Below are 27,513 nucleotides of genomic sequence, written 5' to 3'. Positions count from 1 at the left end.
CCCGCCGTGGCCGCCTCTCGGTCGCGCGCCGCCTCCGCGGAGCCACCGCTCGCCAAGGTTCCAGGGCCGCCGCGACCGACGCCATGCCGCCGACGTCATGCCACGCGCCAGCCTCCCGCCGCGGCGCCTCCCAGTGGCGCCACAGAACGCGCCGCCTCACGCGCCGTCACTACCTGCCAGGGTTCTAGCGCGGCCGCCAGAGCGCTGACGTCTCCGCCTCCAGACGCGCTCTACGTCATTGCCGCGGGCCGACTCGCGGGACTTCTGGCGGCGGAGGCGGGGTGGCGGGTGACCGCGGTGCCGCTGGGCTAAGGTGAGGGGCGGAGGGAACCTGAGACGCTGCTCTGGAAGAGGTGCGGTCGGCCGAGGCGTGCGGAGCTGAGGAGAGGGAGGTTGTAGGCCGACACAGGTGCCCTGGGTCCCCCCAGGCACTTCCTCCTTCCTTAAATACTTAAGCAAACTGCCTCGTGTTCCGATGGATCGCAGAATACTGGCCAGCATTGGAGACCGGGGGCAGTGATCTCGGGAAAAGTGGCATTAGGACTGAAATTGGGAGTGACCAAAGGGTTATCGCGTGGAAGGATTAAACTTTGTTTTGCGTTTTCTCCCAGAGTTACCCAGACCATTGAAAGGAGGTTACTGGGAGGAGTTAAAGTCTCCTTCATGGATGGATAATTAATAAATTAACTTCACGGATGGATAACTTTAATGCTTTGAACCACCTGTGTCTGGACAGCGGCGTCCTGGAAGTTGCATGCTGTATCGAGTTGTCTTCCTCCAGTGGGAGGTGAAAATGTATGAAAGTTCTCTGAAAGTTCTGGAAACCACATACATACAGATTAGGCTGTCCAGGTGCACTTCCGTAATTTAGGTTCCATTATTACTTAAGCAACTACTCAGTTTGTGTGGCTGCCCTTAAACAGCCAGCACTTCACGCTTGTTCTTTTTCTCTTCCGGGAGGTTTGCTGCCGATGCTGGTAAATCCTACCCGCTGTCTATTTGTCTTGAAAAATAATCTTCACCATTATAAAAAGCTCTTTTGAGAAGTCACATTCATTTAGCCTTGTGGGTCACATGCAGTCTCATGGGTTTCTGAAACCGTTCATTCTTTGTGTTTACTCAGCGCTGAGACACTGATGTGTGAACTGGAAGCTTAAGACTTTTGAAGAAATCCTCAGATTGGCTTTGAACTAGAAAACTCAGAAATATCAGAAACTACCTCTGCCTGCCCAGCATGCATCTCCTCTCTGGGGCATTCCCTGAGAGGAACTGGAAGAGGTCCCTTTGCAGACAGCCATGCAGATGTTCCTGAAACCAGACTGCCAGGTCTGACTTGTCCAGTAGATTTAGTTAGTCAACTTCAGTATGTTTCCTCCCCGAGTTCTTCTGTAACAACCTGCCAGGAAGGGAAGTCATGCTTTCATGTTGAATGAAAAGTCAGCAAGTAGTGGCTGTGACAGAAACCACCTGACCCAACCACACCTGGAGTCACTGGATTGGAGATACAGCTGGGGACAGAAAAAACCCAGATGAAAAGGATGAGGCCAGCTGAAGAGTAAATGGCAGCCACCACCCTTTCAGAGACAAAGTCAGCCTCATGGTGAGTAGCAAAGCCTGCCTGATGCTGCTCCCCTCAGGCTGCCAGACAATGCTTTGGATGGGTTGAAAATCCTCAGCCAGATTACCTTGCTTTTATTAAGAAAAGAAAATGCCATTTTCCTTTAAGCAACCCCATCAAACATGGGAGCCATTTGCAGAGCTTATGTGTTTGAGTCTTGCAAGCCTTGGACTGGGGATTTTGCCTAGTAGTAGAGTGCTCACTTAGGATGAGGCCCTGGATTCAAGCTCTTGTACAGCAAAAATAAGTAAAACCCTCAAAACCTTGCAAGTTTCGTGCAGCATCTGTACATGTGAGGCATCGCTGGTAGATGATTGTGAAAAGACCCTCACATGATGGCAGAGCCAGCCTTGATGACAGCCTAGATGTGGTTGCTCCCCATGAGGAGGCAGAAATGGTTACAGGTGAGGATTGGCCAATCTGACTCTTGAAGGCTGTTGCACAAGGTCTTCCTGAAACTCCTTCCCCACCCTTCATGGATTCATCCTTTTTCATAATTTGGTTCAGCAAACGTTTGTGAGAGGTGAAAGTGAAAGGTATGGTTTAACTAGATTCATCAGGATTTAGTGGATGATTGATTACATATGGCACAGAAATGTGGAGCTGTTCCACATGATGCCCAGGTTGTCCTTGGTGTACCTGGAAGAGCAGGTTACCTTCAGAATTGGAGAGTAGGACTGGGATAGCTTTGGATCCACAGCGGCCTTTCATGGAGGCTTTTGGTCTGCACTTGACCTGTGGCCAATTGCACATTGGGTCCTGGAGCTTGAGAAAGTGGGTGATGCTGGAACATCACCTGTGTCTGTTGTGAGGAAGAGGAGGTGGGAGGGCCAGGAAGAGTATAGACCCTACAGGAGTGCTCAGGTGACAGTGTTGTGTTCCAGCCTCGCCAAGGCGCTTTCTGAATTTGAGAAGTAAAAGTAAGGCCCAGCCTCTGCTGAGTTTGTCTTGTGGTCATAAAGAGGCAGTCCGATGACCAGGATACCGGGCATAGTGACTCACCCTGTAATCCTAGTAGTTGGGAGGCAAACACAGGAAGATCGGGAGTTTGAAGCCAGCCTGGGCTATAGTGAGGGTATCTGGGGCAGGGTGGGAACCTAGGGAAAGTGAGGTGGCTCTGGAAACTCAGGAAAAAGTTCCTCTATGCCGGGGAGGTTGGAAAGGGAAGGAGGGAGCTTGGTTGAGTGATGCTCAGTGCCTGGTCAGGGTTTGAAGGTCAAGAGTTTGGTTTAACTTACAAAGGCCTCAGTCTTACCCATTACAGAGATGCATGTCTGCTGCAGGCTGTCTGTAGGCATCCTTTAAGTGAACCCCTGAGTTCCCTGTGGAGGGGCTGCTTCTGAGGTAATAGTGGTAATAGTGGCACATGTCTGCTCCAGGCTGCCCATGGCATCTGTTTAGTGAGCCCCTTGGTTCTTGTGAGAGCTGCTTTTGATTGTTGCGCTGCGCATGTTCAGAAGTGGAGTGGAGACACCCCAGCTTCCTTTCTTATCAGAGCTGTGGAGACAGCTGGAAAGTACTCCCACCATATGGTCGTGCTGTTAAGGTTGAGGGTTTTAAGCATGAGCTCCCCAGTGGTGAGCTCGTTTCCTCCTGGAACTCCTGCCTCCTGGGCAGATGGACTGACGGCTGGATGCTGGCCTATCTTTATTCTGCCTGTGCTACACTTTGGAATGGTTTTACAGTTTGTGACTGCTGTGCTCTGGCTCACAGTGGAGTATCGATCCCTCTTAGTACTGGGGACAAGAGTAAGAAGGTACGCATGGATCTGTGCCACTGACGGGGACATGGCTCCATTATGTTCTCTTGCCAGGTGGAATTACTTTTTCCTGTATGACGGTTCCAAGGTGAAGGAAGAACGGGATCCAACCAGAGCTGGCATTTGCTACTTCTTTCCCTCCCAGGTGAGCTGCACAGATCTTACTGCTCAGTGGGGCTGTTGATGGTCCTGGGGATGAAACCCAGGCTTGAGTCTGCTAGGCAAGCACTCCACCACTGTCCTCTATCCCCAGCCCTTTTTTTGACCTTACTTAAGGAAACGTTTATTTATTTGTATTTTATGTGTATGAGTGTTTGGCCTGTGTATCTAAGTGAACTCAGCGTTCATTGCCCTCGGAGGCCTGAGGAGGGCTTTGGATCCCCTGGAACTGGAGTTATGGATGGTTGTTAGCTGCCATGTGGGTGCTGGGATTCAAACCTGAGTCTTCTGTAAGAGCAGCCAGTGCTCTTAACCATCTCTCCAGTCCCAATTTTTTATTTTTTAAAAATTTTTTATTTTGTTTTATTTTTTTGGTCTTTTTGAGACAGGGCCTCTCTGTAGCCCCAGCTGTCCTATGAACTCACTATGAAGACTAGGCTGGCCTTGAACTCACAGAGATCCGCCTGCCTCTGCCTCCCGAGTGCTGGGATTAAAGGTGTGCGCCACCATGCCCGGCTCCCAATTTTTTATTTTTTAAATTGAGACAGGGTCTCCCTATATAGCCCTGGCTGACCTGGAACTCACAGAGATCAGCCTGCTACTGCCTACCAAGTGCTGGGATTAGAGCTGTATGCTACCACACGTCAACCAACTATTATGAACTCTTACATGCCATTGCTGTGTCAGTAGCTTCCAGCACTGTGCCAGTTTTGTTTATCTGTCCTAGTGCCCACTTAGGCTTTTTTTAGAGCAAATTGAAGCAAAATCTAGACGTTATGAACCTCCCCTCTCAGTATCAAGTAACTTTTCTAACTGAAGTACGTCATATCATCATCACACTCAACAAGTTAATAATGGTAATTCCTTTACATCATTAATACCCAAGCTAGATTCTAAATTTTGCCCTATCTTCGCTATCACTCTGTTGACTGACTCTAGTTCCCGTCCCCATTCCCTAACCAGGACCCTAACAACACCCCAGTTGTTGATTTGGTCATTTTGTACTAAGTTCCCTTTTATTAAAAAGTGCTGATCCAGCCAACCATCTGTAATTCTCCTTGTTCATTAGATTACTGAGGAGCCAGATCTCCTGTCCCATACCTGTTGTTTTTATGATCCTTAAGTATAAAAACTGTGCTGGTAGGATGGCTCAACAGGTCCAAGCACAAGCCTGAAAATGTGAGTTTAATATCTGGAACCCCTGGTGGAGGGAGAGAATCAGTTCCTGAAAATAGTCCTCTGACCTATGTACATGTGCTGTGCCACACGTGCCCAACTCACACACAAATAACAATAGTAATGTTAAAAGTTTAAGAATACATAAAAACTGGCATGGAGGAAAATAGGCAGCAGATGCTGGCTCTGGCATGAGGGCTTTAGTTTGCATAGAATGACAAGTGCAGAGTTTCACCCCGTCCTTTCTGCAGACCCTGTTGGACCAACAGGAGCTGCTTTGTGGCCAGATTGCCGGCGTTGTGCACTGTGTGTCAGACCTTTCTGGCTCTACCCCTTCTCTCATCCGTCTTCGGAAGCTCAAATTTGCCATAAAAGTGGATGGGGACCACCTCTGGGTAAGTTTGAAGGGACAGAATTGGTGTTGGGGTGTTGGATGACGTCCCCAGAGTCTGCCCCCCACCCTGCCTCCTGCCACTGTGTACTACGTTCAGTCATGGTGCACTCTCCCCTGTGACTGAGTACTCCTTGAACCTGAATGCCCTCTAAACATTCCTTTGATTTGAGGGTCAAACCAGCCCAGGGCCTCACAGATGTTATACATGTGTTCTGCTGGCCTTAGACAATGTTGAATAAAGGTGGAGAGATGGCCCCTGTGTCTTGCAGAGGTTTAGAGGAAATGTACTTTTCCCTACTCAGTGCAGTGCTGCTGTGGCTTTGTCCCAGGCAGCCTCTGATTCTGTGATGGCTCCTTCCACTCCTATTGTCTAAGCACTGGAATTATGAAGAGATAGAGAAGTTGGTTGAGGCCTTTTTGCATCAATTGAGATGATATTGTGGTTTCTGTCCTTACATCTATTAATGTGCATATTTACACTGACTGATTTGTGTATGTTGAAGCAACCTTGTATTTTTGGTCCTGGTGTGCTCTGGATGTGCTCTTGAATCCAGTTTACAGACTTGTATTGGAGTCTTAGTATCTCTGTTGATGAGGAAGCTTGGTCTATAATCAAGGAGTCTGGAGGCCATGACAGTGAAGGGCCTCATTGTGTCCTTACCTGCTTTTAGTGTCAGGGTAATGTTGGCTTTATAGAGTAAGTCTCCCAGAGTTCCTTCTCTTACTGTTTTGGGGAGCAGTTTGAAGCTCAGATGTCAACTCCTGTTTTTAAGAGCTGTGGGAGTACCTAAAATAAAAGCCACTTGCACCCTGGAAGACTTGACTCTTGCAGATCAGCCACTGAATGGATGGTGGACACAGCCTGCAGCACGAGGCCTGAGGCCAGGGCAGCCCTGAATCGGCTCAGCCACTTCAGACTGAGGCAAGAGTTTCCACCATCCACCTGCTCACAGCAGCCATACCCAGTACTTTGGGGAACCAAGGATAGTCCAAGGTGCTTGAAAATAAGGAGGCTCTGCCCAACAAGCTTCTTAGCGTGTTCTTTCCTACCACTTACTGAATGCCTTCTGTGTGCAGGGGAAGGCGTTACTCCAGAATTTCGATAGAATAGGACTCTGGGGGCTTCTGGCTACATGTTAACTGTCAGGGGTCATGAGTCCAGGGCTATGTCCCGAGAGCACATGTGCAAGGCAGGCGGACAGCTGCTGTTAGGCAGGGCTGGTTTAGGGTGGAGCCTAGGGGATTGATGGAGATGACCAGAGCCTATTAAAATCCCCCTATGGCACCACCCTGGCCGAGTCTTCATGAGCCGCTGTGACAGGTGTTAGGTGAGGTACTAGAGTCATTGTTACACCCAGTCACCAGAAGAACCCTTCACAGGGTCCTTTGGTTTTCTGTTGCTCAGTTCTGACCACTGGAAACACCACCATGGGGCAGGGACAGCCCCACAGATCAGCAAGCACTGCGCTGAGAACTGGATGGAGATGGCAGGAGGGGACAGTTGTCCATCAGCTTCAGACACGGGGGCTTGACTGGGGGCTACCTGCTGGACCTCCCGTTCTCTGGCAGGGAGGTGCCACTGTGCCACTCCTCTTAACCCTGCAACAGGCCCCATCTCCAGCAAGATGGACAGATGACACTGAAAGCTGGCTCTTAAGCCTTTCACTGTCATGGCCTCCAGTCTCCTCGACTATATAGCCACACCAGAGACACACAGAGTAGTGAGGCAGGACCTTCAGAAACTGCGTGTGCCCCTTGCTCCCTCTGCCTCACGTCACGCCCTCCCCTCACCCACTGATTCTGATCTTGGCAGCCTTACTCTCACATTTGAATAATCACAGGCAGGCTTTTATTTTTTAATAACAACTTGTTTAAGAGCAAAATACTTTACAAGAGAGTTTAACTCTGTAATTTAAGTCTATTCAATTCATTTTTCAGTACAACTTGAAATTAATTCATATTACAGATAAGTAAAACTGAAAATTCTGTTTTTGATTATTTTGAAATTTTTCACTTGCAACAATGCCCAGAACTGGATGAGTCAACTGTGTTTTGGCACACAGAAGCAGAGCTCAAGCACAGGGCCGTGCTCCACACTAGGACACACGGATCTGCAGATGACCAGTGCAGCTTCAGCCAGGCATAAATGTAAAAATGCAGTTCTTCAAATACCAGCCCACAGCAGCCTAAGGACAGGATCCTACTGCTGTGCGATGGGCATGACTGTTGGGACCGGCCTAATTGCAAACACACTCTGGGCACAGCAGAGTCCACACTGGAACAGGAGTGAACATAGCTCAAGTGCGCTACAGTGGGGGTTGCTGCATGGGGGCCGTGCTTGAGAGACTGAACACCAGTGATTCCCAGTGTGCAAATCCCAGTCCAGACTGGAACCCACTGCCCGGTGCTGCTCCTCTGGGGAGCTCAGTCCTCCACCCCCGACAGTTCTACCCTTCTCCCCTCATTGTTACAGCAGCATCTTCCTCCTCTGTACACTGCCCCGGAGCTCCGGCTCCAGTGCTGATTCCTCGCCTGTGGCAGCGATTACTTTGGGCTGGCCTTTGGCCTGGTGCCTAGGGGACAGCCCTGTGTGGGTGTGGAGCGGCCTGTGGTTTGGGGCAGCCTTGCCTGAGCCTGCGGTCCTGCTGCTGCTCCTGTAGACGCTGCCTGCCCCGGATCAGGGCCTCCACGTACCACTGCTGCTCTTTCCACTGCTGCTTCCTCTTCTCCAGCTTCTTCCTTCTGGCCTCCAGCTTGCAGTACTCTTGATCCAGCTGCCTCAGCCCCTCCCACAGCTGCCGGTTCTCAGTGTTGACTCCCCGGCAGAACTCGGTGTGAGCCTGCTTGGCTGTGGCCGCCAAGGCCTTGGCCTTCTTCTTCAGCTCCCTGGTGATGTTCTCTCCCGACTCCAGCAGGTTCAGCTCCTGCACCTGCTTCTCCAGGGCAGCCCTTTCCTGCAGGAACTGGATGTGAGCCTCACGGTCCATGAACCGGGTGTCCGCTGGGATGCTGGCCTGCTCCTGCTCCAAGGCCCGCAGCTTCCTTTCCTGGCTCTCCCTGATCCCTGCAATGGGCTTCAGGGTACGCAGCTGCTTCCTCAGGCCAAGCTGGACCTTCCTGCCCTGGCTCAGCTTCTTCTGGAGGTCCGCTGTTCGTGAGGCATAGGTGGAGACTAGCTCCTGCCTCCTGTCCTCCACCTTCTGGCACCGCTTGAAGTGCTCTCTCCACAGGGAGTCATACTTCTGCTGGCTCTGCTCCTTTTTCTGCTTCAGGTACTCCAGGAAGGGCTGGGTATCTGCATCCTCGAATGACTTTTCCTTCTGCAGCTCCCTGGAATCCCGCAGCAGTACTTCCTTCCTGCTCTTAACTGCCTTCATCTCCTGCTCCAGCTGACTCACCACAGTCACAGGCCTCCTCTTCACTGTCCTCTCCGGCCATGTCAGCAGGTTTGACTTCAGATAGTGGTTGAGAATGGTGATATATGGAGACTTTTGAGGGGAAGCCTGGGGGCTGGCAGGAGCACCCTCATGGGACTCCAGAGGTTCACTGGGGCAGCTGTCCAGTTCAGTGACACTCAGGCTTATCGCTGAGGAGCAAGTGCTGATGGTCTGGCCCAGCCAGTCCTGGGAACTTTGTCTAGATGGATGTGACTCCTTCTTCTTCTGGGTCTGTAAAACTAGCTCTGGCCACTTCACCCAGAAGTCACACATGGCCATATTCCTGGCCAGGGTAGGTCTGTACTTGTCATGGAGTGTCAGCAGGCTAGCTTCATCCAGCTGTGCAGGAGGTGCAGACATTCGGGCTCCTTCTCTGTAGGGGAAGAGGGTGCCTTTCCTGCCTCTGGTATCCCAGGTGGTGGAACTCTTATCTTTGGGACTTCATTTTTCTTGCCCTCTCATAGTCAGGACCTTGCCCTCCCAGATCCTGCTACAGATGCTCAGCACCCTTTCCTGGCTCGTCCCAGACTCCTCCCCTACCTTCCTTTGTAACCACACTCCATCACAGTCCCCGCTCTGCCCCAGCTCTGGAGTTGCTGACTGCCTGCCTAAACTCAGAATGTGGGCTGTTGGAGGCCAGTCTCCATTGGTGCTGTGGCCTGCTGGGTGGGGCTGGAGGAGTGAGTTGGGGCCTGGAAGAACGAAGGTGGGGCTAGCAAAGAGAAGGCGGGGCCTGGAGGGGGGAGGGCATGGTGCAGAGTGAAAGAAGGCTGGACCTGGAGTAGTCCTAGAGATCCATGTGGAGAATCAGGCTGTGGGAGAGGCACAAATGTTTTAATTTGCCTCTCTGTGGGAGAGGTCAAATGTAATCTTGGGGAACCAGGTGCCTAGAGGTCCCAGGTGAGAGGAGATGTTCACTGTCTTCCCGGTGGATGTGCTACTAACTATCCAAGTGAGGTTTTTGGAGTCCATAGGGGGAGTTAGCTAGGGCAGGTTCTATGAGAAAACATAAAAAGGCAACAAGGGTTAGGGTGTAGCAGTGATTTTTAGCTTGAGAGGATTGTCTTTTACCCATGTGACCTTCCATATCTTGTCGGCTTGGTCCAACCAATCCCCTGATGCAGGCTTCAGATACGAGTGATGTATCCAGGTCTTGACACCATCCACTTTGACCATGGTGGGGGTGGTGAGGATCATGATTTATGGCCCCTTCCAACGAGGTCTAGGGGGCTCCTTGTGGTGTCGCCTTACCCAAACAAGGTCTCCTGCTTGAATCCATGCAGTTGGGCTGGTGGCAGTTCGTAGATGTGCCTCAGCAAAGGGAAAATGTTTTGTGCAATCTGTAAGGCCTGTAGGGACTTAAGGAATTGGGATTCAGGCACATCAATTAGCACATCTGAAGGCAGTTTGGGAAGCAAAGGGGGTGGTCAGCCATACACTGCTTTCATAGCGTGTTAGGCCTTGAATATAGGGGGTATTTCTGACCTTATATAGGGCAAAAGGTAGGAGGCCTGTCCAGTCATAGCAATTTCTAGGGTTAATTTGGTTAAGGTCCGATTCATTTTCTCTACTTGTCCTGAACTCTGGGGGTGGTATGTGCAATGTAGCTTCCAATTAGCCCCCAGTATTTTAGAGATGAAGGCTGGTCCATTGTCTTATCCGATCACAGAGGGGAGTCCGTACCTTGGTATTAGTTCACTGATGATCTTCTTAACCACCGTTGAGGCAGTTTCCCCCTTTGTGGGGAGCGCTTCGACCCATCCTGAAAATGTATCTACAAAAACTAGGAGATATTTATAGCCATACCTGCCAGGTTTTACTTCGGTGAAGTCCACCTCCCAATGGACTCCAGGTGCAGTGCCCCTTTCCCTTCTGGCTAGGGGCATGACTTTTCCTCTTGGGTTAGTGTGGGGGGTTCGAACCAGCGACCCCCGGGCAGTGATGATTGGGGATGAGTAAGCACGCCGTTCGCCAGCCCACGCCGCCCCCAGTACTGGGAACACTCAGGTGCCACGGGGAGCCTAGTCAAGCAGGGACTCATTTATTGCAGGTGTTACAGAGCTTATAAAGGCACCTGGAAATCCCCACTCCCCCCTGAGGGTGTATCTTAAGGATGGTCATGCACTGATCATGCACTCCTCAGCAGTGCGGAAGTATTCTTCAGACTTTCAAAGCAAGTCAGGCTGCATCCCAGTAACTTCTTCTCAGACCTCTGCAAGGCAGGGCCTTTAGGTCCCCACATCTCCCCCTTTTATTTTTATTTTAAGGCCAGACTGACTTTATTTCACAGGTTACCCACTTCATAGACGGCTCCCTGAGGAGAGATGGCTATCTCCTTCCTCTAATCTTATGCATTTTTGCCTGTCTTAGGTTGTGTCACCTCTGATCAAGCCTTGCCCATCATTGGATCACGCACCTGGCCATGTGCATGTCCTGTCTTAGGAGTGCTTGTCATGGTACATCTTACCCATCCTTCACTAAAAAAGCATCATGATTAAGGGCAGCAGTGTGGGTAATGCCAGCCTGTGACAGTCTTAGTCTCTGCCTAACTTGGTTAACCAAGCGTGGGCAACCAGAGGGGTATATTCCTGGGTGAGTCTGTAATCATGAGGAGGTGGGCCATGGCAGTTCCAAGGGTCCTCTGTGGCTGAATTATCTGGTAAAGAAACTTAAAGATAAGTATTATCAAGAGAAACAAAGCAAGTCATGGCATAGGACATGTTGAAATACTTCTGAGACCATGTACCTTTTAGCCAATCAGCCAGTTGTCAAAGAGGCTGACTGGCAATGAAGCCAAGGAACTGAGTCCTTTACCTCAGATGGATACAAATAAAGAGAGGAGTTTTTTTCTCATTAACTATTGTCCAATGACCGTCATGCTAGTCAGTCGGATCCTGGCCTACTGACTTAAGGTTTTTCACAGGCACCCATATGGGTTTTGAATCTCCTGTAGGGTAGACACACCCAAAGCTTCAACCCATGGTTAGCAATGGATCTGGTCCTTTCCATTGCCTGGTGATGGGATCTTTCCATCTTATCCATACCTCAGGTCTCTGCTCCCGTCATCCCCAATGCTTCTGAAACCGAGATTCCAACTGCCAACTGTTGGTGGGGGCTTATTCCCCCTTTTTGTTTTTGTATTTTTAGGTTTTGATGGTTGCATTCTATAATGGCTTGACCTTGGGGATTGTAGGGAATTCCTGTATTGTGTTGAATTCCCCAAAGTGAAAAGAAATCTTGTAAATTTTTACTCATAAAACATGGTCCATTATCAGTTTTAATTTGTTGGGGCAGTCCCAACATAGCAAAGGACTGGAGAAAATGAGACTGAGCATGTTTAGACTTCTCTCCTCTATGAGTGGTAGCCCAACAGGCATGTGAGAATGTGTCGATGGACACAAAAATATACTTAAGCTTTCCAAAAGGAGCACAGTGTGACATCCGTTTCCCACGAGAAACAGGGCTTGAGTCCCCTGGGGTTTACCCCTGGCTGTTGCAGAGGTGGTACCTGTACACAATAAGCCATCTTGTCTGCCTCTGCATTGCCCTGGGATAAAAGCCTAGGCAATCCTTGGTGCCCCCTAAGATGCTGTAAGAAAATAGGGGCTTCTCTTTCTTTACAGAGCATAGGAGTCTGAATACTGTCAGAAAGCAATGGCCATGAGTTCCTTGAATTGAGCTGCTTTTTGGTTTCTCCACATCTGCCCCAGTCAGTGAGAACATTGTAGGCTTTCACTAAGGGCTCCCTCGGCCCCGGGATTCGGTGAGTGCTGCTGCCGGTGGGGCTGTAACACTCGGGGGCGGGGTGGATCCCCGCCACCTTCCCCGAACCAGGCCTTCCCAGCTGTCCCAGAGCCAGTTGCAGCGCACAGCCAACGGTGGTTTTTTTTGTTTTTGTTTTTGTTTTTTTGTTTTTTTAAATGCGCCCAGCAGCTGCCCCAGTTGCTGGCCGGGCCTGGCTTTCGCATGGGCCCCTGACTCGCGCGCGAGTTAGTTCAAGGCGGGTGGGGTGGGTGGCTTTCTCCTCTGACCCCGTGCGCTCCGCCCCACCCTTCTGAAAAAGGCATCCCTGGGTCCTGTTTTCATGGATCCCGAGAGGCTCTAAAGCTGGCCAGGGCATGCCCGAGGTGCCCCTTGTTACTTTGGCCGCTTTTGATTTCACTTCTGTTGCATTTCCATGTTCTTCCTCAAACCCTTCCCATGATTCCCATGTATCCCCAGTAAAAACATTAGCCCTGAGTAGCCAGGGAGCCAAATGAATCACCTCTGCCCAAACCTTTGAGCTACGGGATCTGACAAATCCAATCCCCTGCTTTTAAGCATATCTCTCGGCCCTTTAAGCGCCAGGTCCTCAGACTTAAAAGTTGTGTTACCCATCTTTTCAGGTCTTGCTTACCCCGAACTTCTCGATTGGTATTTCTCTTCTTTCTTTCTTTTCTTCTTTTCACCTTCCTTTGAGCACCACGCTGGGTGCCAGTTCAGCAACCCCTGCGCAGTGATGATTGGGGATGAGTAAGCATGCCGTTCGTCAGCCCATGCCGCCTCCAGTACCAGGAACACTCAGGCGCAACAGGGAACCTAGTCAAGCAGGGACTCATTTACTGCAGGTGTTACAGAGCTTATAAAGGCACCTGGAAATCCCCCCTGAGGGTGTATCTTAAGGATGGTCATGCACTGATCATGCACTCTTCAGCAGTGTGGTATTCTTCAGACTTTCAAAGCAAGTCAGGCCGCACCCCAGTAACTTCCTTTTAGACCTCTGCAAGGTGGGGCCTTTAGGTCCCCACAGGTTAGTAACCTGGCAGGAGCGATATCTGGAATGACAGTTCTCAATTATTTTGGTTAGGTCGAAGATGTGGTACCGAGTCAGGAGTTCTTGTAACTTCCTTCTCCCTAGGTGAGTCCCTTTGTGGAGTTTATATATTAGGTCTTCTGTCAGCTTATGCGGTAGAATGAGCCTCCCATCAGAAGTGTATCTCCATCCATGCTTGATCTTGATGTTTTTCAGGGGAGCTAAATCCTGACTGTCCTGAGCTGAGTAGGAGGGCTCTTCTGGCAAGAGGGGTTCAGGCAGGATGACCAGTAGGTTCTGGGCTGCTAGGGCTGCTTCTCTGGCCGCTAGGGCTGCTTCTCTGGCTTCTAGGTCTGCTCTCCTGTTTCCCTGTGCCTCTAGTGAATCCCCTTTTTGGTGCCCCAGACAATGGATGATGGCCAGTCTCTTTGGTAACCATATGGCCTCCAGGAGTTCCAAAATCTCTTGCTTAATTTTGATAGTCTTTCCCTCTGCTGTCAGGAGCCCCCTTTCTTTGTATATGGCCCCGTGGACATGAGCCGTAGTGAAAGCATAATAGCTATCTGTGAAAATGTTAGCAGTCTGGTCTCTACTTAGTTTCAGGGCCTGAGTCAGGGCAATTATTTCAGCCTTCTGGGCAGAGGTCCAAACCGGCAGAGAGGAGGCCCAAACTGTTTGCGATGGACTGACTACTGCTGCCCCCACGTACCTGGTTCCTTCCTTGATGAAGCTACTTCCGTCCTTGAACAGAATTAAGTCCGGGTGGGACCATGGAACATCCATCAGGTCTTCCCGAGTCCCATGTAAGCTGTAGAGTACCTCCAGGCAGTCACGCAGGATCTCAAGATCTGGTTCTGGCAGCAAGGTGGCAGGATTGAGAGTGGTGCTGGAGAGGAACAGGATGTGGGGAGGGTTAAGGAGCAAAGCCTGATAATGCATCACCTGGGCATTTGTCATCCACCAGTCGGGGATTTCTAAGGACACCCTCAACTGAGTGGGGGGTGGTGACCATCAAGGGCTGTCCCAGGGTGAGCTTGTCTGTGTCCTTAACCAACAAGGCTGTAGCTGCAATAATTCTAAGGCAGCCTGGCCATCCTGAGGCCATGGGATCAAGTTTTTTTTGACAAGCCACAGGTCTCTTCCAAGGCCCTGAGCATTTGGGTCAGGACTCTTCACTATTCTGGCTCATTTGTCAACAAAGAGCTGATAGTGCTTATGGATATCCGACAGAGCTAAGGCTGGAGCCTGCAATAAGGCCTTTTTAGTTTCTTGAAAGGCCCTCCCCTGAGTCTCAGTCCATAGGAAGGATGACTCATTCCCTCGAGTGGCTTCATACAGGGGTTTTGCTAGCTCTGCGAATCCGGGTGTCCATGGCCAGCAGAAGCCTGCCGATCCCAGGAACTCTCGCAACTGCCTGTGGGATCTTAGGGTTGGGATTCCCATAATGGCTTGTTTTCTGGCTGGTGACAGCCATCTCTCTCCATTCCTTAATATGTACCCCAGGTACATTACCTTGGTGACGCAGAGCTGAGTCTTCTTGGCAAAGACCCCAATCGATTCAAGGTCAGGAGCAAATCTCTGGTGGCCTGAAGACAAGTGCCCTCATCCTTAGTGGCAATCAGCAGGTCATCTACGTACTGTAGGAGGCTTACCTCTGGGTGTGAGGCCCGATACTCCTGCAAGTCCTGATGTAGAGCCTCGTCAAAGATGGTGGAGGAGTTCTTGAACCCCTGTGGCAGTCGTGTCCAAGTGAGTTGTCCATTAAACCCCTGGTTCAGGTCTCGCCACTCAAAAGCAAAGATGGGTTGGCTTTCCTTTGCCAAGGTCAGGCTAAAGAAGGCATCCTTGAGATCTAAAATGGTATAGACTTTTCTCTCTGGGGAGAGTGAGCTCAGCAGGGTAGGGTGGATATCCTTTACCCTTTTGTTAACTTCTCTCAAATCCTGCACTGGGAGGAAATCGTTAGTCCCCAGCTTCTTGATGGGTAGGAGAGGGGTGTTCCATGGAGATTGTCATGGAACCAGAATACTGAACTCCCTAAGGTGGTTTATGTGTTTGGTAATTCCTGTCCTGGCTTCGAGAGTCATCAGGTACTGTTTTACCCTTACAGGCTGAGCATTAGCTTTTAAGGTCACCATTATTGGTGGCTGTTGGATGGCCCTCCCTGGGGGATTAGTCTCCGCCCAAACTCCAGGGATTGTTGCCTGGAGGTCCTTGAGGATAGTGGTTGGTCCTTGTTGAGGTGGCAGGGTGTGCACCCTCCACTCTTCTTCCAAATGGAAACATAGGACATAGGCTGTGTCCGGTCCAATCACATCAGGAGGTCCTCTCCCAGAGAAATGGATCTGAGCCTTCATTTTATTTAGCAAACCCCTACCCAATAAGGGATACAGACACTCTGGGACCACCATAAAGGAGTGTGAAACTGTCTTCTTACCCAAGTTTACTTCCCTTTTGGTGGTCCAGGGGTGTAAGCAATTCCCATGGCCCCTTGTACCCAGGTGCGTTTACTGGTCAATTTTCCCATAGGCTCTTTCAAAACTGAATATTGTGCTCCATTGTTGACTAGGAAGTCGATGGCTCGTCCCTCCACTTGCAGGGTCACCCAGGGCTCGTGGTGGAGGCTTGCCGAGCCTGGGCCCCTTCAGTTTTCTAGGTTCGCCAGTTTGAGGATCTTGGGCTTGGAGGGAGGTTGGGATCCCGGCCTTTGAGGACATTCCCTAGCCCAGTGGCCCAGTTGTTTACAATATGCATGCTGGTCTCTTTTTTGGTGGGGCCGACCTTCCTGTGGGGGTCGCGAGGCTCAGGTTCCCTCTTTCGTAGGGGGTCGGTCCCCCCGGTTGGAGTTCGTCACTCTTTCAGCCAACAGTATTCTAGCCAGCCCTCTAGTTTGTCTTTCTTCAGGGGTTTCTCTATTGTTAAATACCTTGTTCGCCACCACCATCAGCTCAGAAAGGTTTTTGCCCTTGAAACCTTCCAGCTTTTGAAGTTTTCGTTTTATGTCTGGAGATGCCTGATTCACAAAAGCCATATTGATGGCCATCTGATTCTCTGGGGCCTCAGGATTAATGGGAGTATAAGTTCTGAAGGCCCCTAGGAGGCACTCCAGGTACGCCCCAGGAGACTCATCCCTTTCCTGCATCACCTGACTGACCTTAGACAAATTTGTAGGGCACTTAGTAGCTGCCCCGAGACCACCCCCCCAATAAGAATCTGGCAGTAGACTTTTAGGTGTTCCCTACCTTCTGGAGTGTTATAGTCCCATCCCTCTGTTGGGCGCGTGAGAGGAAAAGCAGCCGCAATCAAGTACTCATTCTCTGTCGGTCGCCCATCGTCTCTAGGGACTGCGTGTCTGCATTCCCAAAGGATGCGGTTCCGTTCCTTGGTGGTAAACAGGATATTTTGTAACTGTTGGCAATCATCCCAAGTGGGTTGGTGGGTAAAAAGAATGATATCCAGGAGGGAAACTAGGGCCTGAGGCTTCTCCGTGAAGGAGGGAGTTTGTAACTTCCAATTATACTGGTCACTAGTAGAAAAGGGAAAGTAGATTTCGGGAGCAATCCCGTCCTCCCTCAGGGGCCCAATCTCTCTCAGAGGAAGAGCGTGTACTGTCCTCCCCTCCTCCCGTGAGCGAGTGTACAATGGGCTGGGCTCGGCTATGGGAGCCGGGACAGAGACAGGGAGGAACTGGAGGCGGAGGAAGACACTCGGGATCTGTGTTCTCCAGGTCTATCCTGAGCACTCTCGGTGGGGCCCCGTAAGGGGGCAGGAGTAAATCCTCCTCTGGCACCAAGGGGAGGACTTCAGGACCTGAAGGATTTTTGGTCTGGGCTTTCTTCAAGGGAAGCAAAGTGGCTGACCCCCCTGGCTTTGTTGGTGAGTGTGGCAGCAAGGGGCATAGCCAGTCAGGAAGGTCAGTGACCAGATATCGCCAACCTAGGATGTAGGGAATTTGATCAGGGTGTCCCAGTTCCCCGAGCACAATTCCTTGGACCCTGTAATTGAGAGTTCAGTTAAAGGACTCCTCTGATGGCCATTTGACCTTGAAGGTAGGCCATTTGATGGTACAGAGGGTCCGAAGGCGGGCTGGCTTGATGCGGAGTCCTGATATGGTCGAGGCTGCCTGTTTGTAGTCCTGAAAATGACTGAGAACCAAATCAAGGGGAGTGAATGATGAGACCTTCTGGCCCATCGTGGGATAGGCTTCAAGGAGAAAGAGTATCAGGAAGGGAATAAGGGTGAAGCGGAGCAGAATAAGGAGTCGATAGGTGAGACAGAACGCTGAACAGAGGGTAAGGAAGGTTTGAGACGGCAGTTCCCTAAAAGGAGAGATGAAAATCTCACAGCGCACGGAGTCAGCTGAAAAGGCTGCCCCTATCTGCAAAAGAAAATGAAGACTATCTAAAATTCCTTTCTGTTGGATATTGTTTTCCTCATTAACATGAGACTGTGACATGCTTTTTGATTCACAAAGCAGTTTAGATTATTTCAAATGGTTAAAAAATGAAATTAATCAATTAACAAGATTTCCATATGAGCGTTTTACTTTGAGGCTTATCAGTGATCTGATATTGATGCATTATCTTTAACATTCTGTAATCTTCCAAGGTCTAGAGCTTATGTGATGCCATTCAAAAGAGAGGATGGAGTGTCAGTTACAGTGAGATAAAACAAGCATATTCATCTTTGTACTTGGCAAGTCTCTATGAAAACCAATGTATTCAGCACTTGTCAGTTCTGATGAGTCTCCAGATGCTGTTGGATGATGTCATGGGAACTGTTACTGAGGGGATGCCATCTATCCTGGCCGTGATGGCATGGTGGCAGGAGGCAGAGCAGCCATCACGGGGTTAAATGCTGTTTTCTGTGTTGTGGTGTCTTTGCTGTAATGGCCACACACAGGTTCTTCTGTGGCCATGTCTACTTGGGGCTGTAGATGCCCTCTGTTTGGATGGCTGTTTCTCAAGATTCGGGGGATTTTCTGCTATTGAGCAAGTTCTCTCTGCCTCCTGCAGCTCCTTTGCTGCTGTAGCTTCTCAGATCTCTTCTCTTGGTCGCATCCCAGGGCTCTTGCACGTTTGAGACTTTGTCCCTCATCTCTTTTGGTCCTGGTTTGATCTCGTCTCTCCGTGACACTTTCCTCAGAGTTCTGTTGGTTCATCGGGTTTTTCATTTTCAGTGTTTCCACCCGAGTTTCTGAGAATGTTTCCTGCTCACTTTTCCTCCACGTTTCTCACCTTTTCACTAGCACTGCCCATTTTCTTGCTACTTCACTGACTTCCCCTGTGTTGGTAACTGTCCTGAGTCTGGAGTGAACTCACCTGTTTGTTTGTGTTCCCTTTGAAGTCACTGGTTATAGGGCACGCGCTCTCTCTGGGCGCACTCCCGGAATGGCACTCCCCGCCGTGCGTCTGGAGGAAGGCAGGTCTGGTCCTGCGGGCTTCTCCGTGTTTCTATGGGCCTCAGGCGTGATGTGCGCGGGTATCTCGGGGTCGCTCTGGGACCCTGGATCTTGGGGTCCCCGCCACACCTGGCGAGTTGCGGCACGGCTCTGGCCACAGGCGTCTCTGGGAGCGGCCGCAGATAGGGCGCTGTCCGCCACTCCGGTGCTGACAGCCTCTCTGCTACTGGAGCATTGTCCAGCCGAAATCCTGTCCCTTTTCCACCCGTGTACTTTTCCTCAGGATGCGAGGTCCACTGGCCACAGAACCCCACGGGAAGAATACAAGGACAGCGAAAGCTAGGATGTCCGCAAGTCGGTCAGGTCACAAGGGAGTGCGCCCCCCAGAGAGGCTAGGTCGCCGGTAGTAAGGCACAGAACTCAAGACTTGGCTTAGTCTGTGTTACAGCTTTATTAAGTGTCTTTGCTCTCAGTAATTCAGCAGCTCTGCGACCCAGCTCTCTGTCTATTAAGAGAAGACTAGGATACTTATACCATGGGGGTAGTGGTAAAAGCTTTGGCTGTTAGATGCTTTGTGAGGCATTCTATTTACATATGGAAGTGGGTTTCTGCCAGACTGCTGTCTGCCTGGAGAAATTACAGGAAGGCATGGTACCTTTCAGAGCCAAAGGCCATGTTTATGTTATGGCATTTGTGGCGGACACTTCAAAAGGAGAGACAGGAAAGATGCCAGGAAGACACCCTGCTATGAAAGGAGCCCTCAGCACATGATCCCGAGCTGCATGAGCTGTCCGGTCGTGAAGGGACTTCTACTTTGCATAACAGAGGTCCCCAACAACTGGTCATGCTGACTCTCATTCATAGACTTGGCCTGGTGCTTTGCCTGGCTGTGTATCTGCTCAGCGTTGAGGTGCTGATCTTCAGGAGTGGCCATGCCTTGCTTTGTCATTGACTTTCTCTGTGTGTCTCCTAGCTTGCAGAGCTCTTCAGGCAATTTAGGGGAGTCTTCTTGAGGGGCCTGTTCTGAAGGCTCAACCCACAGTCCCACTCAGGGAGGAGAAAACAGCACTGAAGCAGCAACACCAAACCTAGAGAAGATAGAGAAATAAAAACAGGATTAAAAACTGCCATTCAGTGAAAATTCTATCAGGAATTCAATAAGAAAATGGTGGATGGGTGGGGTACTATGGCTCAAAAAAAAGAAAGAAAGAAAAGAGAATGAATGAAAGAAGACAAACCCATGAGGCGTTGGAGCAGCTCTTTCTGCATCCTCAGACATTGGAGACATCGGTTATGTGCCTGGAGGGGACAGGGAGGGCCAGCTCAACTGTGAACTGGTCCTGCGTCTCATGCTGTTTCTCAGTCTGTTAGACATGTCTGATGTCCACCAGAGCTTCATTGGCCTCCCTTATGTAGTGGCTGTGCCAGCTATCATCACTTTTGTACCCTGTAGTCCAAGCCAATTCCTCACCCCCACCCCCCCGGATTCCCTCATCTTCCCTGGTGACTAAAATTCTAGCTGGAGTGGTTTCTCCCAAGTGCATTGGAAGTGTGGGAGCCACCACAGTGCTGAGATGAGTAGAGGCATCTTACTTTCAAGACTCCTTGGGCATTAATCTCTCTGTTAGATGCAGCAGTGGGTATCATGTCTACCATGGAACTTCAGAGATCTTGGGCTCTACAGCTTTGAATGAGAGATAGATGGCTTCAAGATTTAATCCACCTGTTGGCCTTGCTCTCAGTGTGATTATTCCTGGCCATGCCCAACAGGGCTGTATTGTATCTCTCAATGCACTTCTAGCCTGAACCTACCCCCTGCCACTAGACCCTTAAGTTTGTTCCTGCCAGGCCCTCTTGCTCTCCCCAGCCACCACTCTGGACCTTCCCTCAGCCAGGGCTATACCAGACTGGACTGAGGCTCTCCAGTCTGTGGATGGTCCCACATCTCAGTCCCCTGGGGCAGCTCCGTTTTTCACAAGGTAGCCCCCAGTCAAGCAGTGTAACAGGATGGGATTTTTCTCTACCCCATGTTGGTACATGACCACCCAAGGAATACTTGCCTCCTGGTGAGGGCTGTGGGCTCATCCTGAGGGCAAGACTTACTGGCCCGCATCTGGAAGCAACTTCTGTCGCCTGCCTCCCATGTGCTGTGTAGCTCAGCCTGCTTGCTGCTTCTCTGGGTGGGGTGGGCTCTTCCAGGGTCCCTTACCCCATGGCTTTCCAAAGTTCTCTCTCTGAACATCCCCCTTACTCTGACAGCCTTCACTAGCTCACATGGGAGCCTCCACCATCTTACCCAGAAGCACACACCTTTGCGTTCTCCATTCCTGTCTGTTTTCTCAGTGCTAGACATCAAACCCAGGGCCTTGTTCATGCTAGGCAAGTGCTCCACTGCTGAGCCCTGTCCTAGCCCTCAGGGTCTCACTCTAACCTAGGCTGGGATTACAGACATGAGCCACCATGTCTGGGTAGAAGATGGATTTGATAAGCCTGTGGTGGGTGCCTATGGAGACTTTGGCTATGGAGTTCAGGGCTGGGCCTCAGAGACAAGCCTGTCTTCCTGACCACCCTCTACAGGCACTGGGCTGTGCAGTAGAACTCTCTGATGTCAGCTGCAGGCGCTTTCTGGACCAACTCATTGGGTTCTTTCATTTCTACAATGGCCCTGTCTCCCTGGCCTACAAGGTAAGAGTGCAGACTGAGGGAGAGCAGCAGTGAGGGAGGGAGAGCAGCAGTGAGGGAGAGAGCAGCAGTGAGGGAGGGAGAGCAGCAGTGAGGGAGGGAGAGCAGAGCAGTGAGGGAGAGAGCAGCAGTGAGGGAGGGAGAGCAGCATTGAGGGAGAGAGCAGCATTGAGGGAGGGAGAGCAGCAGTGAGGGAGGGAGAGCAGCACTGGGGAGGCCCTAGGCCTCAGAGCCAGCAGTGCTGGTCCAGCCATTTGGGTCTGTCTCTACATAACCAAGTAATGTGATGGCCGTCCCTAGCGCTCCTCAGGGATGGCTGTGTCCCTGTGTCTTCCCCTCCCTCCTCTGGGCTGGTCCCATCCTTCCCAGGCAAGTTCCCTAGCTCTGTGACTGGACTGTTCTTGCAAGTATCACTGGAACATGTGTGTGGGCGGAGCTGAGACAGACCTGTCCACCCCTCTGGGTTCCCATGGGATTGCCTTCTCTGGAGCTTGTGTCCCAGATTTCTGGTGCTGACCTGGGCTCCTCTTTTTCAGAGTTATTCTCTGGAGACACTGAGCCTGCAGTGGGACACCTTCATCACACAAGTCCTTAGGCACACCAGTGAGCTGCACCGGGTCTTCAGTGCCCTGTGGAGCCTAGACCGCAGCAAGGTAAAGCTGCACCTCTTGCTGATGGCCTGCATCTGTGTGGGGCCATGGATGTGGGACCGTGGGCCCGCATGTCTAGGATCTGTGCCTCCCACCTCCCTACTGAAGAAAGCAGCAGCTCTGACGGGGCTCCGGGTTCCTCTGGGACTGATCCCTCCCAGGACTCCCTTGTGCCAGATAGGGGGTGGGATTTGCCCACTTCCATGGGGAGCTTTGGGACATTGGCCAGGAGACCTTGCAGAATGCAGATAGGACTGCGTACTGGCAAGTGATCTTCACATGCTATGCCTTGGCACAGCTGGCCGTTGGTGGTCCCCACAGGTGTTGGCCACCGCAACAGGCCGCAGTCTCCTGGCCAGTCTCATGTGCATTTCTTGGTTTGAGCAAGATTCCTTACAAGAATCTTGTACAGGGCCCTGTCAGTTTGATAGGCCATGATGCTTGACTTTTATACTACAGAACTGCACTATGGGATCTGGTCACACACAAGCCTACCAGCTGTGTCTCTGGGGGCTGTGCTGCAGAGGGACGTAGGTGTCACCTGGCACTAGTGTATACATTTGAAGGGCATGCTGTTTGCCCCCGCCACCTGGTTTTAGTGTTGATAGGGTCTCCCTGGTGATACGCTTTGCCCCAGGAGTAGCCTATACCACCCTTACCTTTCAGCTTCTAGAGGTCTCTTATGCCGAGAATCAGGCATATTGTGGCAGCAGTTGTGGGTCTTGCCCAAGTGCCAGCACAGGTCTCTCTGTGGGTGCCACCCCCTTGTTTCAGGCTCTGGGTTGTACTGCACCCCACTGGTCCCTGAAGCCCACTTCCCTTCTCCTGTGGGTGCTTGTGAACTTGCTCATGGCCGTGTGTCCTGTCCTGTGCAGGTGGAGCCCCTCCTGCTGCTGAAGGCAGCCCTCATCTTACAGACCTGCCAGCGCACGCCTCACATCCTAGCAGGCTGCATTCTCTACAAAGGACTGTGAGTAACACCATGCCTCACTTCAACCATGCCCCTGCTGCAAACCTCACCCCCACCCCAACCCCCAGTTCCGAGTCAGGTGGTGGGCAGTTCCAAGCTGAGGTTTGGCAAAGGCCAGGTCATTTAGCTTGACCTAGGCCACATTCCTGTACACATAGTCACAATTGGAAACTGTTCAGGAAAGAGCTGAGGAGACAAAGGGACCCTATGGGCCTCGGCTGGGTCATCCCGCTGCAGAGGTCAGTGGACAGAAGGCAGAACAGAGCCCTGGTGTTGGCAGCATTCCGTCCTGCCAGCAGAGGCTGCACATGCCTGCTGCAGCTCAACTCCCCAGTGCAGCCCCACATGCTATGCAGCTCCCTCTGGTCCCTCAGCCAAACCTACCACACAGCTTCACTCAGGTGGAGGGCCTCTTCACGAGCCCAGGTGCCTGAGAGCCACTCCATGCAGCTTCTAAGACCTCTTCTTGTGGAGGGTTTGTGGTCACTGTCCAGGCAGGCAGATGCAGGCCCAGAGCATCCTGCTGAGAGGCATGCTCCTGTCAGAGCCCTCAAGAACGCATCTGCAAAGCCTGGCTTCTCCTCCCTGCTCTGCAATCTAGAGCAAGTTACTTAGCCCCAGTTTTCTCTTCTGGGTAGAGACCTTTGCTTGAGGGTGGAAAGAGTGGGTGGCTGTGGAGGACAGAGCACAGACTCCGTGCACACCATCCCCTTTCCCTCTCCTGTCCTCATGATGGCTCTGCATGCCACCTTGACAGAACATCAGAGATAGAACTTGTGGGCAGCAAGGTGACTGGGTGGGTAAAGGTGCTTGCCACCAAGCCTGATGACCTAAATTTGATCCCTGGTACCCATTGAGAGCAGACTCCCATAAGTTGTCCTCTGACCTCCACCACACAACATGGCACTTGCATACTGGTGTGTACACACACACACACACACACACACACACACACACACACACTAAATGCTTTTAAAAAGATACTCTTTCCTTACTCTTATTTTATATTTTCTGTATACTTTCTTTTTTTGTTGTTGTTGTTTTTTTTGTCTTTTTGAGACAGGGTCTCCCTGTAGCCCCAGCTGTCCTGGAACTCACTATGTAGACCAGGCTGGCCTTGAACTCACAGAGATCCGCCTGCCTCTGCCTCCCAAGTGCTGGGATCACAGGCGTGCACCACCACACCTGGCTTTCCTGTATACTTTCTAATGATAAGGCTAATAATCCACCATCTCATTGTAAAGAGTAAAGTACCAATGGCACAGGGTAGAAGCCCCTCTCCTTCCCTCTCAGCTCATGCCACGGTCAGCAGTGTGGCAAGTGGCTCTTCAGTTTGTTTCCTCATTTGCACATCGACACAGATGCTGACTTTGTTTCTGTTCTCTGTGCAAATGGAACGTGGGGTTCCTCAGCTTTGTGTTTACAGCATAGCATCTCACCTAGGCCCTGGCTGGCCTAGTGCTTTCAGGGGAGCACTCTGGCCTCTTGTTCTTAGAAGAGTTGCATGACTGGTGTTCAGGCGGTGCTCTGGGTGGTTTACTGAGCGACTCTTTTCAGTGGATACATGGGTAGATTACTTGTGTTTCGAACGTGTCTACCATATTCTGTGGTAGGTACCCTTTCAAGGCATCTTGGTGCAGCTTGGTCAAGGAGTTTGCATATTTTGACTGTCAGTGGGAACTGCCAGAGAGCCCTTCACAAGGGTTCTGCCAGCTGAAACTCCTGTCGGCCATGCCCCAAGATTCTTGGCCCTGAGAGACCTCGACATGTTTGAAGCCAAGAGGCTCCAGCAGCTTCTCAATGGTGTCCCTGTCCCTGTGTCTGACCCCCAGGATTGTGAGTACCCAGCTCCCGCCCTCCCTCACTGCCAAGGTCCTGCTTCAGACTGCATGCCAAGACCAGGTACGGTATAGCCCTGGTGGGAGGCAACCCCTGGGCACCAGCTGCCAGCCTGGTGAGGCAGCGCCACACACTGGACAGGTTGGAACACTTACCTCACTGAATTTTGTCATGACTCCTCATCTGCCATGTGGTCAGGAGTGAGGCCACTGACTATAAGACAGAGTTTTCTGCTGCCTAGTGAGCCTGGGTTTGTTTGACGCCCATCAAGATAAGCTTGGTGGTAAAGAGATAGAGGGTATTTCAGCCACACTGTAAAGGATGAGTCCTTAGAAAAGCAGGAACACTGCTTGTTGTAGTGAATGTCTAATCTCAGCACTGGGGAGGCTAAAGTAAGAAGTTCGTGAATTCAAGGCTAGCCTGAGCTATAGAGTGAGATTCTATGTCTCAAAAGATAGAGTGGGAGGGGAGAAGACAGGCAGGCTGACTGAGAAAAAGTTTAGAAGCCCTCCCACTTGGTATGCATTTAGTTGTATGTTCAATGAAGGAAGTCACACAGGATCACTGGGAGCATGGCTCCAGCAGCCGATTGCACAAGCACCACAGCTTATGCCTAGCAGGTTACCTGGTAACCCTTTTTTTTTTTTTTTTTTTTTTTTTTTTTTTTTTTTTTTTCTTGTATTTTGTTTTGATTCTGAATATGGAGGGGCGGAGTGTGTCTCACTATGTAGCCTAGGCTGGCTTTGAATTCCTAATTCTCCTGCCTTAGCCCCCAGTGCTGGGATGATAAGCTGAGCCATCAGCCTGGCTTGTTTTGTATGCTTCTGAGTGTGAACACACAATGTCAAATGTGTTGTGGATGTGTCTGGGGAGCAGCTTTCCTGGGTAACTGCCAGGAGCCCTGAGGGTGCCCTGGCCTATTCCTGGTGACTCGGCCTCTGGTCTCTGCGCCAAGGAAAGACAGCTGCTGGAACAGCCTGTGTTCAAACCATCAGGCTTGTGAGAAGTCACATGAGACAGGGCGTGGGGTGGACTCTGGCCTGCTGGTACTGCCCAGGATATTTGAGCTCAGTAGTTGGGACAGAGGCCATGTGTCTCCGAAAGCCACAGAGAAACTGCTAGTATTATCTAATTTTCACCAATAGACTGCTAGCCATTGGTTATGGCTGGGAATCCATAGATTTACCCAGGCTGCTATAAACTTCAAAAGATCTTAGCAAGCTGGGCGTGATGATGCATGCCTTTAATCCAGTACTGGAGAGGCAGAGGCAGGTGGATGTCTGATTTTGAGGCCAACCTGGTCTACATAGTTAGTTCCAAGCACACCCCCCAAATGCAATTGTATATTACTGTTTTAAATGGAAAAATGGAATTTTATATGTCCCCAAAGTAGAAACAGTGCATATGCTTATAGAGGAAATGCCCAAATATTAACAGGATTATTAGCTTTAAAGTAAGAGATTGCATATGGTTTTTTAAAAAATTTTTACCCGAGTAATTTCCATATGGCTCAGTGATATAAAACACAACCAAAAAAGGCTGAGTGCCCAGTGCTGCTGGAGGAGCAGTTGGTGTATCTCTGGGTTTGGGTCCTTTTGGAGCCTTGAGTTTAAGTGAAGCTTTTGTTTTTTCTTGAGAAAATCCTCGTTTCTGACCTTGACTGTGAACCAGAATAGGTAAGATCCAGTGCCACAAGGTTTTCAGGTCAAGTCCCTTGGGCAAGGGTGCCAGGGCCTCCATAGTCTTAATTACAATAACTTCTTTTTCTGGTCTTTTTGAGACAGGGTCTCCCTGTAGCTACAGCTGTCCTGGAACTCACTATGGAAACCAGGCTGACCTCAGTCTCACAGAGATGTACTTGCCTCTGCCTCCCAAATACTGGGATTAAAGGTGTGCACCACCACGCCCCTCACGATGACCTTTCTGTGAGTGTATGCCAGTGGTGGGCAGATGGGGCTGTGCTCTGTCTTGGTAGGAACCCAGGTCCTCCCATGTGCTAGGCATAAGCTCTCCCTGAGCTCCATCCTCATCCCTTTGTTTTGTTGGTTTGCTTATGTATTGTTTTTCTTTACTGGGAATGGAGCCCAGGGCCTTGAGCACTAGGTAGCCTCCATAACTATGTTCTGGACTGAGTTCCCAAGGTAGACTAGAGGACAGAAATCCTCATTTTTAGCCTTCTGTGGGAGACGCTGAGCAATTCAGAGCTTAAAGTGGCATGTGGACCCCGAGACCACTGCTTTGCAAACCTGGCTTCTCCTGGCTCTCCCAGGGAGCAAGTGACTTTGGGGAGCCTCTGCTCCACCTGCCAGGTTCTTGGCTCAGGGTTCAGACAAGCTCTCTGGGCTTGGCTGAGTTCTGTGAGCAGATGGTGCCATGAATTTCCTGGTGGTTAGGTCAAGAGGAGAATGTACCTGGTGCCAATGTGTGTGTGTGTGTGTTTGTTTCAGAGACTGCCAGCGGCAGGGGACACCCCACAGGGAAGAGGTAAGAGGTGTGGAGGGCAGTGGCTTCATTTCTGTGCTGTCGTCATGTGATGAGCCAGGCAGAGAACTACTGGTCTCTGTGTGGATTTCCTCTGCTCATAGGTTGAGAAATAACTCTAGGCCATTTCTTCTACAGCTGTAAGACAGTTGCCT

At 50.8% G+C, this 27,513-nt stretch overlaps 2 protein-coding genes across 9 annotated transcripts in view; one reads left to right on the top strand and one right to left on the bottom strand.

The window, feature by feature from the left end:
- Srrd (SRR1 domain containing) overlaps positions 1-85 on the bottom strand; it is a 6,517-nt gene extending 6,432 nt beyond the window's left edge. Inside the window, exon 1 of the mRNA XM_008849024.3 lies at positions 2-85. Coding sequence (XP_008847246.2) covers positions 2-85 — 84 coding nt within the window. The remainder of the gene's footprint in view (position 1) is intronic.
- A 92-nt stretch (positions 86-177) lies between these two features.
- The window catches only part of Hps4 (HPS4 biogenesis of lysosomal organelles complex 3 subunit 2), a 37,693-nt gene continuing 10,357 nt past the window's right edge, over positions 178-27,513 (top strand). The window contains exons 1-9 of one of the 8 annotated variants that reach the window (XM_017802180.2): positions 178-313; positions 612-1,600; positions 3,432-3,522; positions 4,964-5,107; positions 21,314-21,421; positions 21,955-22,071; positions 22,944-23,038; positions 24,871-24,940; positions 27,325-27,361. In XM_017802180.2, coding sequence (XP_017657669.1) covers positions 1,560-1,600; positions 3,432-3,522; positions 4,964-5,107; positions 21,314-21,421; positions 21,955-22,071; positions 22,944-23,038; positions 24,871-24,940; positions 27,325-27,361 — 703 coding nt within the window. In that variant the 5' untranslated portion in view covers positions 178-313; positions 612-1,559. The other 7 variants (XM_008849022.3, XM_008849021.3, XM_029554043.1 and 4 more) reach the window with 7 other exon arrangements.

This window comes from Nannospalax galili, unplaced genomic scaffold (assembly GCF_000622305.1).
Source record: "Nannospalax galili isolate Female #2095 unplaced genomic scaffold, S.galili_v1.0 scaffold1945, whole genome shotgun sequence".
NCBI lineage: Eukaryota > Metazoa > Chordata > Mammalia > Rodentia > Spalacidae > Nannospalax > Nannospalax galili.
The sequence above is the reverse complement of the archived record's forward strand: the minus strand, read 5'-3'. Positions and strand labels throughout refer to the sequence as shown.